The sequence below is a fragment of the Pygocentrus nattereri genome, chromosome 13 (assembly GCF_015220715.1).
Source record: "Pygocentrus nattereri isolate fPygNat1 chromosome 13, fPygNat1.pri, whole genome shotgun sequence".
NCBI lineage: Eukaryota > Metazoa > Chordata > Actinopteri > Characiformes > Serrasalmidae > Pygocentrus > Pygocentrus nattereri.
The window spans coordinates 34,873,212-34,891,720 of record NC_051223.1 but is presented as its reverse complement, the minus strand read 5'-3'; the positions used below and the strand labels follow the sequence as shown (position 1 = coordinate 34,891,720).

Below are 18,509 nucleotides of genomic sequence, written 5' to 3'. Positions count from 1 at the left end.
TTAAGTAATCTTAAATAGACTTGCTTATATGGTTTCTGATACTGTATGACATACTGTTATCTTTAAAAACGGACAAAAGTATGAGTGAAATTCAGCCTTCAGGAAGGCTGCTACTATTGTAGTAGACAGAGAAAAATCAAACACAAAATATCTTGGCTAATTGACTACATTTGACATAAGGGGACAACTGTTATAGGATTTCTTGCCAAACTATTCATTTGATTTGGGTCTATGAGCAATTGAGCAATTAATAAGTGAACACTTTGGGGATTTTACTCAACATACACATCGATCAGGCATAACATTATGAGCACCTCCTTATTTCAATGCTCAATATCCAATTTATCAGCTCCACTTACTGTATAGGTGCACTTTGTAGTTCTACAGTTACAGACTGTAGTCCATCTGTTTCTCTGATACTCTGTTACCCTGTTCTTCAGGGGTCAGGACCCTCATGGACCCTCACAGAGCAGGAACTATTTGGGTGGTGGATCATTCTCAGAACTGCAGTAGCACTGACGTGGTGGTGGTGTGTTAGTGTGTGTTGCGCTGGTCTGAGTGGATCTTGGAGTTTTTAAACACCTCAGTGTCACTGCTGGACTGAGAACAGTCCACCAACCAAAAATATCCAGGCCAACAGACCGACAGAAACTGTGCGGCAGCAGATGAGCTATCATCTCTGACTTTACACCTACAAGGTGGACTGACAAGGTAGGAGTGTCTAATAGAGTGGACAGTGAGTGGACACAGTGTTTAAAAAATCCTAAACTAGTAAATATAGTAAAACCAGTATAAAAACTAGTATCTGCTCTGTCAGGGTCCATGGGGGTCCTGGCCACAGAAGAACAGGGTAAAAGGGGGCTAACAAAGTATCAGAGAAACAGATGGACTACAGTCTGTAACTGTAGAACTACAAAGTGCAGCTATACAGTAAGTGGAGCTGATAAGATGGACAATGAGTGTAGAAACAAGGAGGCGGTCATAATGCTATGCCTGGTCGGTGTATGCAGCAGAATGGAGGGCATTACCGCAGCTCTCTGCTGATGGACTCCTCGTGGTAATCATTGAGGATGCGGATGAGCTGTTGTAGAGCGGCTTTGCTCTGCAGGTTGGGACATTCCTCCATCAGCTAAAGCAAGAAAAAACATGTTAGTGTAGTGATTCTTAATCTCACCTTTAATGATTTATATAACAAAGCTGAGTCTTCATTATTAAGTCTTATATTGTGTGATTAAAGATTATGAATAAATACACTCTTAATAAGTAAATAGATTAGACATGTAATCAATAATCAAATCGTTAAGTATTGGTTAAAAGGGAATATTCATTTCTCACTAAGAGGTAAAATAAGAAGCATTAGGCATTAGTGCTTTCCAGCAGCGAGTGAACTCTCTGACCCCACATGCAGGTGTCTGAGTAAACTTGTGAACTTGCATGATATCACAGAAGAATGGCCTTGAAAGAGGGGATAAACTGGCTGAAAACAGCTTTTTAACGTGCCTTCAGGGTTTTTAACCACTACCATCACTCACCCTTTGCACCTGGCTGCAGTGTTTCATCGTCAGCGCCACCAGCCTCTCTTTATTCGAGTTCACTTTGACCACAACCTGCTCGATAAAGGCTGCCATGACCAGCATCCCCTGCCATACTGACCTGTGCAAAAAAAACGGTAGTAGGTACTACAGGTGTAAACAATTCACTGGAAATGAACTGCAAGGTTTTAAAAGTCTTCCTCCTTCTGTTCCTAAGGCTTACTTAATAGCAGTGAGGTGTTTGAGACAGCCAGGGCTGCAGAGGGAGCAATAGCTGTGACTCATTACTCTCTGCAAACACGGCTGGAGCAATTCAACTCTGCTCAGGAAGGACATACACTCAGGACCTGACGTCAGTGGCTGAAGTTTAGTCTCCTCCACGCATATCCCAAGAGCTAGAATGTCTTCACACTGTGACAAATCAAAATAACCAATGAAGTCACTGCTCATTTCTCCTTTCTAAAAACATTACCAGTAATAACACACCCGGTCAAAAGTCTGGACACTTCAAGTCGATCTAAAGACGTACGCTTCAAAGTTGTTTTAATATATGCCTATGCATGAATTTATGCCCAAAAACAAACAAACAAACAAAAAATAAAATAGTATGTATTTTTTGTAAAGAAGTAGTTTTTAGAGAAATTGAGATTTGGAACATGTAGAGTTGGAACCATGATAAAGAAGAAGGGAAGTGCAGACCTACGCCTCTTTCATACTTTTGATGTGTTCATTATCATTGCAAAAAAAAAATGAAATGAAAACAAAAAAGAAACTGTTATTGGAGTCATGTCTAATGTTTGGTAGGACTGAGATGTTCTCACCATGTCAGGGAGATCTTTCTGCAATTGCTGTTTCAGAATGAGAGGAGCTAGATGTGGCTGAAGCTGTAGGGCATGAGAGAGAGTGTCCAGACGAGGGCTGTAGTGGTGGGCAGCTGCCATGATCCAGGCTGGAGAAAGGTTAGGGGTCACACTCATGCTCTGCTGCAGAGCAGAGACGCAACCCAACAACGCTGCACCAAACACCTGCAATAAATATACCCACGCGCATGTTTTTACCTACTGAGGGGTACTGCACTGAACGCAAGAAAATCAATCAGGAAGATAAACGTCACCCTTTGTAATGGTCTTTTACCTTCATTTCTTCCTCAGTCTTGGTTTTGAAGGAAAGTAGCAGAAAATCAGTGAGATATTTGTGGCCTAGCTCCACCTGCTCTCTCTCCAAGAGTTTTTCAATATAGCCACCCAGACTACTGCCTGTCACCGCACTCACAAACTGCTGGATCCTCTCTTTGCTGCTCTGTCCAGTAGCTGAAAGAGAAAAGACAGGAGAGTTATACAGTAAAGCAATAGTAATTTCTGAGCTTTGGGCGCTGGTGCTAGTGATCTGATGTCTAACGGCTCTTTCTTTTCCTAGGCTTAATATTACAAAGACAATTGATTAGTCATTCCCTTTCAGAGCTTAGGTAACTATCAGGGAGGATTTGACACTGAAAATACTTTGAAAATGATTAAGTTTAACCTGTTTCCAGAAAACAAAGTATCTCCAAGTTGACAATTTTACAGGAGAAGGCAAAAACTTTCTTTACATTCAATGTAAGTTACATTTTTAGAGCATTTCTATTGGTCTATTCATCGTGGAATCTGCATGCAGTGTAAAGGGCGTTTGTGCTTAAATGATTAAATGAAATTTAAATAAAAAAAATAGATGTTTTTTTGGAAAGTGATGAAATACTACTCACTTTGCACAAACTGAGACTCCTCCCATAGATTCTGGCAATACAGCCTGATGAGCCAGCTGAAAGGAGCTGTGCAGGCGCGCTCGTCTACTCCCACCAACAGGTTGCACTGAACATCAATTTCTTGTTCTGAGCCACTAAAGGAAAGACAAGACAAAATCAAATATCACAAATAAAGGCAAAGGACAAATATCATAACGTGTTTTTGTCCAATTGGAGCCAATAATAATAAAATAATAATATGGTGCCACTGACAGAAAACGTTCTGAAAGTGTAAGTACACGTATTTCCAGTGTCACATTTGTCAGGTCACTTTCTTAACGCAGTACCTTGAGCCCTGAGGCAGTGACAGGTCTAAAATCTGTTCATCACTGAAGATGTCCAGCCAGAATTGGATGAGCCCCTCGCTGAGCCCAGCATCATATAGCAGGTCCAGGTTAGAGTCTCTGTCCAATACCTCCAACACTCGAGCTAGAACCGGGGTCAGAACACCCTGTAGGCAGCGCCATAGAGTGTGCCTGCACACAACAGACAACAAAGAGGTTGAATGCTGTGCAAATAGACCTCTGTAGCCAGCGCCTTACCTGTATTAGGAGCAGTTTTTGGCAGTGGGAAAAATGCATGCAGTTTTCGTAAACTGCCACTGTCACACCATGTGGTAAACAAAAACATTTCGAACCTGATTTGTTTTATCCTATGAACAATAGATGTCAAATCTGAGCCAACACATTGCTCAATCCATGCTACAAGCAAGCCATCCCTCCTGTGCACTGAAATAACATCGCATGAAATGCTAGAAGAGCTACTCAAACTGTCTGCTACTACTGCTAAAGCAACTTAACGACCACATTTGACAAAGCTTGCTGGGTGTTGGTGAGGTTGCCAGTCTTATGATGTCAGTTCAGTGTGTAGGAGTATATTTCAACTCCTTACTAACCTTATAATTAGTGATATTTGGGGAAAATCTATCAGATTTGGGATGTTTTGATTTAAATGTGGGCACAATATCAGCAATTTGTGACACCATTCATTTTTCCAATTAAGAAAATGAGCTTAGACCCAGAGTTTCTAATATCGGCGTGATACTAACTAGAGAATGACCACGACGTCAGAGAAACAAATTACTGACCAGTTTCATTCTAGGTTACAATGAAAGGCAATTCTGTGTTGGCATTTGTCTATAGAGTCTAAAAACACCACCAGAAAGCCTAGCTTGTGATAATGAACTACTGTAGTATCCCCACCAACAAGAAATGCTAATTTAACATTTACAGACATCAAAACGTAACACTAATTATGTTAAGCAAGCACCAAATGCTCTAACCTTTAACTCATCAACTGATTTCATTACTGTACCTGAGAGTTCCACCTTCTTGCAACGCCTCTCGCTTCTTTGCTTCCTTATTCACCCAGTCTCCCGAATTAGGAATATGCTCCTCCCTCTGGGTCAAGGCAACCACCAGCCTCTTCATCAGCACTTTTTGGAAACGGGCTAATACAGACATATGATGATTGTTAGACATCAGAAGTATTAGGGCTTGAAATTTTCAAGAAACATGCTGCCAAGTTATGCCAATGAAATCAACCGACCTGCAGTGTTCCCTCGGTTATTTCCTAGGAGGTCCAGAAGAATACCCATGCGCGTCATACTCCTAGAGGCTTTATTAACAGGGTCCCTCAGTAAAGAAACAGCTTTCTGAGAACAGGATTTCACCAACGATACACTGTGCAGGTATGCAGGTTCATCCTGTCAACCAAATATATAAGATAGTTAAATAAAGGCTGATAATTATCAAGTAATATAATTAAAATATCTACTATAGAAATGAATAATTACGCGGACATGCTTATTAACTTTAAGAACTTTACCCCTTGGCCCACTGGTATAGCACTCTCTTGATCTTCAGTGGCATCTTCTACATCTGTTAATATATAATATGGCTTGAACTTGATTAATTCAGTCAAGGAAGACAGAGACAACATACATGGGGAGGTCATGAAACATGCATGAACACTGAATAAACATTTAAAAAGCAATACTTAAATTTATCAACAACTACTTCTATTTTTTATTTTTTCATAATTTGAAAAGACCAGTTACACTATGCATTGTCTTGAAATTTCACAATGAACTGACCAACAGAAATGTTCCAAAATCACCTTGTTGCATTAACTTATTTTACAAATTAACAATATGATTTCCTTCTCCTGAAATGTTACCCTTTTGGAGATACGATATTTTGTTCCAACAGTGACGTTATGCCAGTAACTGCAACTGTTTGATAATGTAAATGATGCTGTATTGTTAGGGGCCTTAGACTTAAGTGGGCATTCGTGCAGTATGAGGAAATAAATACTTATTGTTCAAATACAAAGATTTCAAATATAATTTTCTTAGGTGTTAAAGACTTTTGCAGTGTGCTGTATTATAGGTGCACATTAAGACATAAGCAGAAAGCGGGCATCATCACACCTGTCTGTCTCTGCTGGGCGAGGAGTTTGCTGATAGGTGTTCCACAGAAAACAGAGAGATCCAGGCTCATGTCTTTAGTGTCTCTGAGGTCATCGATATGCACTGAAAGCCAAGCACCTGTGATAGAAACGAATGTAAATTAAAAACACCCATATTGGTGCCGTGTTCCTTTAAAGGGCCAAAAGTTTGGGCGCACCGATTTTGTTGATTTTCTTAGTAAAAATAAGTTAGCACATTTTAATGCACAGTTACTGTTTACTTGCTGAATTAAATCACTGGGAAAAAACATAATGTGGCCTAAGCAAAAGTCATATATTTAATATTTTAAGATAAAATTTTCTGATATATTACAATAGTAACAAATATAAATTGTGGACCAACATTTCCTGAAAAAGGGCATATTTAAGCACGTTCTCTGTAGAGGATGAGCCAACTTATTTTCACTTATAATATCACAGAGGTTATTCAAACCGTTTCAAACGACTGTACATTGTACTTGCATTTTTGCAACAAGAGTTGTATTTATAACATTTATTTGCAACATTTATAGTATTTAAAGAGTACACTTCATTCCTCAGTCCATTTGGTACATATGCGGAAACTAAGCTGCAAAAACAGCCCATCTGGAATTCATTGGTGTTTGTGATGTCATGAGAGCCCATGCATTTCCATGTATCTGCCAGTTCAGCCTATAGTCATTTAGCTCTGCAATTTACAAGAGGTGTTTCAGCCTGGACTGCTTCTTAAGTGAAGCACACTATAGGATAGCCCATCAGAACAGAATTTATATAGATCAGTCCCAAAGGATATTGGCTCTCTAAGAAAGTAGCTTTGCTCACCTCCTTGGAAACCAATATACTTATTGCCACTTGCAATCCTGGAGAGCTTTGTGATGAACATGATATAACAGTTGCAGTCTTCTGACCGAAAAGACAGAAGTTCATTCATGGTGCAGTATCTGAAAAAACATTTTGACAAATATAAGGTAAGCACTCGCAACAACCATAGGCAACACTATGCTTCACTACACACTGTATAAAGACTTTGTTTGCTCTTTAAAAGAAATGCAACCAAGCACTCGATGCAGGTTTTAGACATTTTTTACATTCATTTGTGTAACACTGTTGTCAGTGTTATGACCAGCTCTGAAAGACACTATAGTAGATGATTTCAGAATATTTCAATAGACAAAACTCACTTTGCTGAAGCAATGAGCTCATTTTTGCAAAGCGATTCCTCCATATCTGTCTGTACCAGTAAGATATGGCTGGACAGACTTGCACACTGCAGGAAGTTTCTGAGAATGACAGCAAAAGGACAAAAAATATTTTTTTGAATTCATGGCAAATGGGAAAATCAGCAGGTATTCGTTAGTTGTTGTATAATATCTAACATATTGTAACATGCTACACCCTACAAATTAAATGTGAGTTAACAATAAGTTCTACATTTCTAATGTTGCAAAGAACAGCACATGTAAATGTTGTTTCCATGCATTTCAGCCTTCATGTAGATAAGATGCTCTGTACCGAATCTTCCGGCAGAACGAAGCCTCTGTGTCAAATTGGTGCAGAGACAGCAAAAGCAGCTGTTCCATGGACAAGCCCAAAGCTTGGGTCAGATTTCGCACATCAGCTTTAGTGAGCAGACCAGCGAAGGTGGTTACCTGTATGAAATAAAGAGGCCAATCAAATGTGTGTAATTAGATTGCACCAAAGTCCAAGAAGAATATCCATTTTATTTTATGGTCTGCTTCTCAACAACTGCTTAGTGATTAACAAACAATGAATGAAGTAAATAGAAACATATCATTTGTTAGTAGGCTTAGAAGTGTGATACAAATGTACATTTACATGATGCACTAATAAGGTTCTTCTATAAATCAGCTATTAACTGTTCAGACCATTTGGTCTGTCCATCATTAAATATTTGCATAATCTGAAGATGAGCCACTGCCTACTATTAGAAGGTTTTGTTTTGAAAGCAACGGTTATTAAAAATTGTGTTTTATAACATGTCTATATACTGGAACAACTTTCTGCACCACCCCCAACAACTGCCACCCCATGGGTTAAAAATTACTGTATTTTGATCATTATTACTAATTACATCACTCACCTCTATGAATCTGCTTCTCTCTTTGTCTTTTCTCTTCAAATGACTGCCCATAAAGTCTTTGAGGGAGTGGTGGTGCTGCTGATGGAAATACAGCCACTGATGTTTCTCTGCTTCCTGATTTCCCAACTTTGAGTACTTTAGCCTCAGCACAGAGTCTGGAGTGGCACATTTCAATAAGAAATACTTGGCAGATTCATAGACCTCTTCCTCTTCATTCTTGGTTTCATTTGGCTCATTGTACTTTACTGCCTCAGCTTCACCTGGGTCTACGTCCATTTCCTCAGACTTGGGAATTGCATCAGTGACCTCTGCTTCCTTTTCGACTTCTATTGCCTCGTCACTGTCATCTGTTTGTATCAGGGCAAGTCCACCTTCATCATCAGCAAGAAAAGTATGATCCACATCAGACTCAACACCTATCATAGCATTTTCCTTGTCATCATCAGTTGTCATCTGATGGCCCACAGCTTCTCCTCCTTGTGCCCGACTCTCTGTGATTATTGTTATACTGCCCTCCTCTATGGGTGCAGTGATAACGTTGCCCTCCTTCACCGTGGATGTAACTGTGGAAACATGACCATCTCCCACTTTTTGAAGGTCTTGTTCTCTTTGTTCCAAGGCTTGCAGGAGGGCACTGGCACAGGCATCTCCATGAAAACCAACAAAGGCATCCGTTGGGCTAAAATCTGATGTTGTTGACCCAGCATGTGAAAATGCATTCACCCAAATTCTCAGTTTTGCAAGAACTCTGTGCTGCCATGGTGTCAAGTCTGTACTCCTGTCTACTCTATGCTTCTCCAGCCTATTTTTGAGTGGAACAGGAAACTTGTCGTAGACTTTCTCTTGGTCTTCAATAACGACCAGTCTAAAGTCTCTGTGCACCCGACACTTCACTCTGTGTGACCCTAGTCCCAGGTCTACATACCGTTGCCCACTAAATTCAACATAGTACTGGTTCAAGGCATCATACAGACTCTCATATAGATTGAGGAGGTTCAGCAGGATGACAGTCCGACCAGTCTCCATACATGACTTCACCCGACTCACATTGCGACAGATTTGCGCATACTCCTGGTCTTTGGGAAATCCTGAACCAAACACAATTTCAGGACAGGTGTAGTTACCTTTTGAAAAAATATACTGTTGAACTATGTACAGGGCAGCACTGTTTGTTGTGAGGAGGAGAAGATAGCGGCATTCATTCTCACTACTGTGGTCGAGGTTTTGTTCAATCATTTTCAAGGTGCTTGTCCTAGGAACTTCATGTAGATTTAGAAAGAGGTCTTGGAAATGCCTCAGAGGGTCAAAGTCATTTTTTTGCCCGCTAAAATTGCGCATTACAGCCTCTGCTAAGTGACTGTCACTAGGCTCACTGTCTGTATTTTTCACTGTGGCAAAAATCATTTTGACCAGGCTGTAATAATCTCTGAGTCCAAAGAACTGGTCACTGTCACTTTTACAGATGCTTAAAAAGCCCTTTGCCAACTTAGGTAGGAGATGCTTGATTTTGAGAAGAACAGACTTGGAGGATGAACAGATGCCTTTGGCTGTCTCCACTAACTCATTCTCACTTGGGTCCCAACGAGATACAAAAATCCCTCTGTTCATCTTTGCTGGATCAAGAGCCCAGTTTGAGATTCCAACAAAGCCCACCTTCATGTGTGGATCTGGCAGCTCACTGTCAATGCACCCGTCCTCTAAAAGTGGGTGGAGGGTTTTCAGTGGCATCTTAGGAGAATCTTCTGCCAGTCCTATCTCATCCAGCACCACTACTGATACATACTCATCCATGTTCTTGTCCTTTTGAAAACGGGCACAGTTCCTGAAAGTTGCAATAATCCCATCTGGACTTGAGTGAGGACTACACTGGAAAGAAACCATGTGTACCTCTTTCAGCCTCTTGAACAAGTCACAGTGAGATGCCTGCCTTTGCATGGCATCTGCAACAACAGTCTTGGCAAGAGATTTAGAGCTCCCTGGCTTGCCTACCAGAAAGAGCGGAATCCTTAACTCAATACAGACCACCATGAGAAAGACGTTTTCTTTCAAGGCTAAATTTTTGGCTATCGTCTCTCTCATTGGTATGTTCTCAAGCAAGAAGTCCTGGCATGAGATAATCTCATGCTCCAGTGCCTTGTCAGAGTCCAGTGGTTGGGGAAAATGCTTGGTAATAGCAGACAGATAAGCCTCTCTGCACTCGAGAGATGGGTAATAACAAACACCCAAAGCAAGAGCCAAGCATTTCAAAGCCATATGCACAATGTCAGTGCACTGGACACTTGGAAAAAGGTAGTCTTTGTGTTGGAAGAACCATACCAGCACCGTCATTGACCTCTCTACATCCCTAAGGCTTACAAAGCTGCACTCATCCTTTCGACAACGCATGTAACTTTGAGAAGCCGCCAAAACATTGGCGATCACTCCCTTGCATTCAAGGGGCAAACGGTTTTCTTCCATTTGTTTCTGTACAATCTGTTGAATGTAGGAGAGCTCTGTTGAATCACTCAACTGTCCAAAGTCCCAAACAAGGGGTATCATGCTTGGGGGTAATGGATGAACACGGTATACAAGCTGGCGCATGGGAACTTTACCAAGGCGATCCTCTGTTTCTCCAGCCTTTACCCTGTAGCCCAACCCAGCTTGCTCCAGGCGTTTGATCATTTCAGGAGTATGTCTCCTGTACGGATTGCAGGCAGCAATTATTTTCAGACCGGAATTTTTCTTCAAAGGAAATCCTTGCACAGACTTGTCACAAAGCACCTCCTTGATAGCAAATATTGCTTCTGAGGTGTTGGCCTCATCAAAAAACAAAATTGTGTCTAGCTTGTATTTGCGACTGTTGTTCTCTGCAAGTCTTTCCGCCTCCCTGACCTTATTGTATATAGTCTCAGCAGTAGTTCCTCCATGGACCTTGACCAGTTTCATGTTTTCAACATGTCTACCTTCCCTCTGCAGGTCACAGAGGAACTTTACCAGTCTAGTCTTCCCACAGCCAGTCTCCCCCATTATGATGACCGGTATCTCACACCTGAATCTCATGTGAATTGCCAGCATTTTCATGACATTGTCTGCTGTAAGCTCATATGTGGGATCAGGGTCAAACTGTTCATTAACACCAACAACTAAGGAAATCTTTTTTAGCTTGTTTACTCTTGGAAGCTGATCAAAGTCTTCAGAGAAGGAAATTCTTTGTTGCTGAAGTCCAAAGAACAGTTCAGGTGACATTACATCACGCATCAAAAGTCTGCCATTTTGTGGATTGACTGCATTAAGAGTATACCCCACTTGCTTCACATGAAAACCGAGGAAAGTCATGGTCAAGTGATCTGCATTAAAGAATATATATGGGTGAGACTGATTCTCCCATCGCTTCCGAATTGTTAAAAGACCATCCTCAGGCTCATGCTCTTGGTGGAGAGAAGGGCTCTGGTCAGAGATGTCCAGGGAAGGAGATGCAAAGTCTCTAGCCATGTGAATCATGAATTTAACTATGAAGGTCTTGAAGCCACGCAAATGGTCCGCAAAAAAGTATGGATTACAGAAACCAGAACTCTCACAGTCTTTCAGCTGCAGGTTGAGAAACCAAGTAAAGTGCTTCAATTCAGCCCATGATGGGTCCGTAAGTCCACAGTTTGACAAAAGATGATGAAGACAGTTGGCAGGATCTCCTTCCACAGATTTAGCTTGATAAGTGAAACTGTCCAAGCTCTCATTTCTGTTGAATCTCCTTAAATACTGGTAAGGTCTCTGAATACCTTCACTCTGAAATTCTTGAATGTCCATTAGTGGGTCTAAGGATGCAGACTTCTGACTGTAATTTCTGAGCTCCAACTCTTCGACCTCTTTTGGAGGTCTACAGTGAATGGTCGGTAGCAAGTGCAGAAGTCCTTGATTTGACTTGAAGGAAAACAAAGAGGATTCATTTACAGGGATTTATTTTAACATAAGGAGCAGCAAAGAAAAGTTATGACTATGCTCACATCTGTATAATGCTAATTGATGACATAATACCTCACTGTAAATTTAAACAACAGAATAACTTAGACCAGAGGTCTCAAACTCCCTGTCTGTTTACTTTAAACAAATCTTCTGAGGGTGCAGAATTACCCATTCATTTTGACAACACTTCATTCACATTAAGCAGAAACACCACTGCTATCATAATAAAAATCCAATATAATTCTACTGTTAAATGTAAGTTTACTTAATTTAATTGAAAACTGATATTTAATCAAATAATTATATTCATAGCCATACTTAAAAAATATAGGACACTTTTCCCCTCCAATTTTTTAGCCACTAGGTGATTTGAGACTCTTGGCTTAGACAATGAGGGCTAAAGTAAGGAAAATGAAACAATAAAAATAGCTACTGTAAAACAGTACCTCTTTAAGAGTTTGCCTTTGATGAGTGGGATCCGGCAGCAGTGTTTCAACTGCAATCAAGTGAGCTGGGTTTCTTCTCCAAAGTGTTCCCTTACTGTCACTCAAACATCCTAGAACAAGCAGTTTGAAGAGGAACTCCTCTAAACCACATCGAACCTGTCAAACCAACGGTCAATATTAACATCAAACAAAACTGGAAGGTGTTTTAACAAAAAAGTATTTATGTCTAATTAAATTTGAAAAAATAAGCAAAGTTTCTAGCAAAGCGTACAGCTGCAGCATCAATGTGCAGAAGAACGGGATCCTGTTCCCTCAGTTCCCTCAACTTCTCAGAAAGAGTCTGGACAAAACAATCTGTGTCAACAGAAGGTTCGATCAGTCTAATGGGCAGGTAACTGGCTTCTGGAAACTTTGCCATGAAATGCTGGTACATTCGTGTAATGTAGAGGGACTTCCCTGCAAAGAGAAAAGACTGATGAGTAAGAACATTCAATACAGGGTTTACTAAAGCAGAGACAACTACAGTATTTGGACAACCGTAAATAGATGATGGTAGAGGTAGTCCTCTTTGTGTGGAGAAAACCTCCAATATAATTCCAACCAAACTGCACTAAGCATTCAGAGGCGGGGATGATTTTCTTACAGTAAGGTCATTGAGTTTGTGTTAATTAATGGGCTCATGAACACAAAGTATACAACAACATTATAAACACAAACCTGCAGAGGTCTGCAAAACTGTTCAAATGACAATCAGAAACTTAATTTTGGAATGGTTTCTTTAAAATGAGCACCACTTGGTTTTGCATTTTCTAACACAATGAACTTTAAATATGGCACAAATACTTTTTGGGGCCACTGTATATATAAAAATTAAAATACGCACCAACAGCTGGACGTTTAGAAGTAATCATCCAGGCAGAAAGACCATCTGGATAGACCTGGAAGTGACTACTATGAAGAAATGGAACAGTTAAGTGACATCTGAGGTATTTTTTGGCTCTTTCTGCAGAAAGGCTCAATCCCCCTTGAACCTTGTAGTTGCTGAAAAATGATGGGACGTATCTGTCTTGGTTTACCGGACAGACCATAACCATGCGATACTGAGATCGAGCACTTTTCTCCATTGCCTCAAAAAGTTCTGCCAGAGCCACACTCACATCATAGGTCAGCAAACCTGGGTTGACTACTGTATAGATCTTTTGATGGCCACTGGGATAACCTCTGCCCAGGCATCGGCGTAGAAAGATCTCAACTTCTTCTTCCGTTGTGTCTTCTTTGCACATTAACACTTCATCAACTGAGGGAAAAGTCTGTTCTGGGCTCTCCATATAAAATGAAAGTGTGGTGCTTATTAATTCTGTAGAAGGACAATGGACAAGATTGGGTCTTCCTTCTTGAAGAATAGATGGTAACTTGCGCTTGACGTTCACCTGGTTCATGGCAGACAGGCTGGAAAGGAAGTGAGCGAGGGTCTCAATGTCAACATATTGTGTAAGGTATCTGAGCATGTCATTTCTAAAGTGTCCCCACAAACTGTCAAGACTTTCCATAACAGTCTTTTCCATTTTGCTACATTGGGCCTGTGTGGAAGAGTGAGCCTCAGGTTCATAACTGAAGGCTTCCTCATCCTGATTCCATTCATCCAAAACCTCTTCTTGTTCTTGTTGTTGTTGTTCTTCTTCTTCTATATCTGCTTCTTCAAGGTCTTGTTGAAGTTGACTTCTTCCACTATGTTGCTCAGATGTGTCGTCCTCATCTGTAAGATCTTCTAGCATATCATCAGCAGAAATGTTGACCTGGTCTTCTTTATTGTCTTTGTGAATCTTAGATTTCTCATCATGAGGTCTGGTGTCCCCAATATCCATTGAATATACTGTTTCAGAACTGTCCTCTACCAGTATCAATGTTGGAGGTTTGAGCTGGCCTTGAAGATGAAGGTTAATGCTCTCTGTTGCCTTTTTGAAAGCTTCTCTAATATCATTTAGGGTGCAGGATGGCTTAAGGGGGTGGAGCAGGTGCCATATTTGCTGTGGCACAGGCTTTCGTTTCACACAGATATTGTGGATCCAATTGCAAAGGTAGACTACCTGCTCTGAGGTGTAGTGATTTAGTGCATAGAATCTCGAGCGCATATCAGACATGAAGTTACGCCAGTCTTCATGGCAGGCTTCCATAGAGCGGCATACTTTTTGAAGCTGCTCAGCAACATGTCCATGATACACAACATGCTTCCCAAGCAATGGGCAGTGAATACTGATGCATGGGTTTTCTTCAGGGTTGCATTTTACAAGTGCCTCCAAATCCCGGAAGAATAAGTTACCAGATGACCACAGATGCAAAAGAATGCGTCCCATTCGTTGTACTCCCTCAAAAATCTAAAAAAAAAAGGTAGCTGTGTTAATTCTATGAAGTGAAATGAAATGAATCAAAGCAAAACTTCAGAATCCTAAACAATCCCGTAACCATCAAAGTATTAGACAATGTTTTAACTTCACCTTAAAATGCAATACAGTCAGCTTGACTAACGTTACATGTGTTGCACCCACAAATATAGATATTGTTAGCACCTCCCCAGTTAGATTAATTATTAGACATTTTGTGAACTCTGCTTCATAAAGTTGACATAACCATGCCATAAACATTTCTCGTCAGATACAACAACATTAACGCCTTAAAATCCCAGGTTTATTAGCTTCTAATGCTTATGATTCAGTAACTACAGGGACTTCAATGCAAATTGGCTGAGCTTTTCATGTCCTTGAGCAAGACACCTAACCCCCAATTGCTCCCCGGGCACCGTGGATAGGGCAAGTGTGCTCACTGCCCCCTAGTGTGTGTGTTCACTAGTGTGTTTGTGGTGTTTCACTTCACGGATGGGTTAAATGCGGAGGTGGAATTTCCCCGGTTGTGGGATCAAAAAAAAAAAAAGTATCACTTATATTACTAAACCAAATCTGTTATGGCAACTCAATACAGCATACGACATCTGCCATGACATGCATTAAACCCAACAAAGCCCATACTGTCTGAGATCTTAGATGGCCTTCAGCAAACATCTGTAAAATTCAGAAAACGTGGAGAGACTCATTCAGTTATTCTGCTTCTAATCTGTGGAACTCAGTTCTATCTTTTATTAGAAAGTCAAGCTGAGTGTTCCCTTTAATTAAAATGCTACATCTCTTGGAACTCATGTTTTTAATTTAATCTGTGTCATTTTCTTATATGATTTTAAATTAATACTCAAGATTTCCTCTATGAGTGTTAAGCTTTCTCACTTGTCTGTAAAGCACTTTAAGCTGCCACCATCATAAAAAGTACTATATAAATAAAGATCATTTTTATTATTATTAGTAGTAGTAGGAGTACTAGTATTGGCTTTGCCTACTCTGCTCTGGCACCAAACCAGCCTGATTTAAACGTAAAAATAACAGAAAAATAAGATTAATCAATTTCTGGTTACAAAAGATACATTTAAAACAGGCAAATTTAAACATGATGTGTCTTGACGGGATGATGATCCATCATTATCATTATTGTGATATAATACCTCGCCTTACATCACAAAATGCTTCATCTCTCAAGTTTATGAAAGAACACTGACTATCAGCATGTTTTATCATAAAGAGAGCGTACTTAGTCCCATGTAACTGGATTTAGTGCAGCACATCATGTAAAACACCTGGATCACGGTGATTGGATGTTAACACCAAGTGCAAACAGTGCCTTCAGAAAACAGGCTATCATAAACTCACCTCAGTGAACTTGTTGACTTCTTGCTCCTTCCCACACTCTCCTTTGGATGACATCAGCATCAGCTTGTTTTGTAGCTCCAGTAATTCATCCAGGCTGTATGTCTTGTCTTTTTCATTGCTTGGCACTTTCACATATAAGACGCTGCCCAGACATTTCTAAGCATTGGTAAAACAAGGACACTCAGACATCCACACTGTAGCTCACAAAGAGCACAGATGAGTCTATAAGAATCATGTTCTACTACTGATCAGTGCTGGTCCACTCACCTTTTCAGAAGTGTCTGCTGGCCACTCTACATGGTAAACACCGCTTGTATTGATAGCTGAAGCCAATGAAAGAGAGGACTGCTCAACAGAGCCATGAGTATCCCTCACACTTTTCAGCCAGTCCAGCCAGCGACAAGAGTCTTTCTGTATAACACAAGGTAACACAAGGCAGTGAGTGTGGCAGACATTTTTATTGGTCTAAAGTCTGCTGCTTCGGTTTGAAGTCTAGAGTTCTTCGGTCAACAAGTGTTGCTGGATTTATTTTCTTTAGAGTCTTTCTACAGACAGGACACACTGTCAACATCAGGGTCGTCCAATTTTATCCCAAAAGGAGTCAGTGTGGCTGCAAGTTTTCATTCCAAATATGCAGTAGCACACCTGATTCCACACATTTAAACATTTCAGTGAAAAATCTATTTTATACAATTTTACCCACAACTTTCCCCAGATGTAGTTAGAACCAAGAGATGTTTGAGTCCATTTTTTTCTCTTTTGTTTAGAACTTGAGCAGTGAGACTAACATTGCTAACCAACAGTAGAATTCAGTAGTCACCCAAATCGCCCAAATCACTTTTACTAACCAATCACCAAAACTTCTTTCAACCCACTGAAATTGCTTTGAGGTTTTCATTAAGAGTCTACAGACTTTTCAGTGTGGTATAATTTACTGTGAACTAAAGAAGAAATGAACAAATCTGCCGGCAGTCACTTTAGATAACAGGAGCTGTACTCAAAAGCCACCTCAAAAGCAGGAGTGCTGATCTAGCATCAGTATTTGGGACAATAACCATAATAAATATGGAGGAATCTGATCCAAGATCAGTCCTACTTTATGAATACCAGCTCTGGTGTTGTCTGAAATGGCTTCCTGTGGTGGTGAAATTTTATTTATTATTAGTCCAGAGAAAGTCATACTGTGCTCTAAACTACATCGACAAGTAGCGCAACCTTAATGAAGACTTGGATGATGTAATTTAAGCGGGTTGAGGAAAGTTTTGGCAAATTACTTTCATAGAAACGATTTGGGCTATTTAGGTGACTATTGCGATCTAGTGTTTGTTAGCAATGTTAGCATCATAGTTCCATTTCTAAAGTAAAGAAGAATAATCTGGATTCCAAACGTCTCGGCTGACCGACTACATCAAGGGTAAAATGGGGTGAATTTGATTTTTTCCCTGTTCGAATGATTGGGGATCATATTGGACGCCCCAGTTAACACTTCGCACAAGCACAGTATTATATGTGCTATAGTACTCGTGCCTGGTCTTGGTCTTGACCTTGTCTCAGTCTCTGGGTAAAGAGCACAGATCATTTGAGTAACATACAAAAACACTTACCAATTTTTCGGTAAGTTTCTCATCTTTTTGGAGATTGTCCCAAATTTGCTGAGCACAAGCGATAAACTCTTCAAAGCCTGCCTCCAGAGGTAGGGAGTACAAAAAAGGGCTGTAGCCTGCGACAGCATCACGAAAACTGGCCAGTCTGTCAATGTCAGCATCACTCTCCCCAGCCAGGTTCATAAAGAACTTCAGCTCACTTAGATCTGTTCAGGGTTCAGAAATCAGGAAGGATTAAATAATTAAGTAGGCAAGTTCAATTAAAGCTACACTATGTAAGTTCTGGGATTTGGAGACCCCTCTGGTTGAAAAGTGTAATTGCATGTAATGTGCAGAAGAACACTTTGTAATATGATTTGTGCTTCAAACCCTTCCATGTGTGAGATGAATGTGATGACTATGAGCATGTTGAAAGGGCACTCAAACAGAACTCAGTCAAAACTTGTCATCAGAGAATGTCAATTATCTACTATTGCCATCATCAATGTCCTCATTAGAATGATGTTATATTGTTATATAATGGTATATAATGTATGTAAAGATGTATGACTTGTTGCAAAATCTGACCTGATGCCTTGACTTAAATTATTAATAAAACATTTAAATTATATAACTTCAATGTTAACAAAAATGTTTCTAAGTGAGCAGAGCTGATAATCAGTAACTCACTCTCAATACAGGTCTTAGCCCAGCGGACCAGCTTTTCACTCTCCAAGTACGCGTCCAGACAGGCTGTGTGCTGAGGTTTGACATTCGACAGTCTTCTCTTGGCACTGAGGAGGTCATCACTGAGGGATTCTAAAGTCTTCTGTTTGAATGTGTCATCTCTCTGCATAAGAATATAGTAATACTTTCACTCATTTAAAGAAATACAGACAAATGTGATCATTCAAACAGCTCAAAATCA

General features: G+C 40.2%; 1 protein-coding gene across 2 annotated transcripts in view; it reads right to left on the bottom strand.

Annotated features, from left to right (window-relative positions):
- Positions 1–18,509, bottom strand: part of rnf213b (ring finger protein 213b) — a 63,994-nt gene that overhangs the window by 29,747 nt on the left and 15,738 nt on the right. For both annotated transcript variants that reach the window (XM_017717880.2, XM_017717881.2), the window contains 22 exons: positions 18,272–18,431; positions 17,603–17,808; positions 16,266–16,409; positions 15,999–16,154; positions 13,130–14,621; positions 12,518–12,702; positions 12,247–12,402; positions 7,862–11,758; positions 7,273–7,409; positions 6,942–7,040; positions 6,583–6,701; positions 5,744–5,860; positions 5,140–5,192; positions 4,861–5,017; positions 4,627–4,762; positions 3,600–3,788; positions 3,274–3,407; positions 2,667–2,842; positions 2,354–2,557; positions 1,756–1,943; positions 1,533–1,653; positions 1,029–1,129 (listed from right to left, as the gene is read on the bottom strand). In XM_017717880.2, coding sequence (XP_017573369.2) covers positions 1,029–1,129; positions 1,533–1,653; positions 1,756–1,943; positions 2,354–2,557; positions 2,667–2,842; positions 3,274–3,407; positions 3,600–3,788; positions 4,627–4,762; positions 4,861–5,017; positions 5,140–5,192; positions 5,744–5,860; positions 6,583–6,701; positions 6,942–7,040; positions 7,273–7,409; positions 7,862–11,758; positions 12,247–12,402; positions 12,518–12,702; positions 13,130–14,621; positions 15,999–16,154; positions 16,266–16,409; positions 17,603–17,808; positions 18,272–18,431 — 8,327 coding nt within the window. The remainder of the gene's footprint in view (positions 1–1,028; positions 1,130–1,532; positions 1,654–1,755; positions 1,944–2,353; positions 2,558–2,666; positions 2,843–3,273; positions 3,408–3,599; positions 3,789–4,626; positions 4,763–4,860; positions 5,018–5,139; positions 5,193–5,743; positions 5,861–6,582; positions 6,702–6,941; positions 7,041–7,272; positions 7,410–7,861; positions 11,759–12,246; positions 12,403–12,517; positions 12,703–13,129; positions 14,622–15,998; positions 16,155–16,265; positions 16,410–17,602; positions 17,809–18,271; positions 18,432–18,509) is intronic.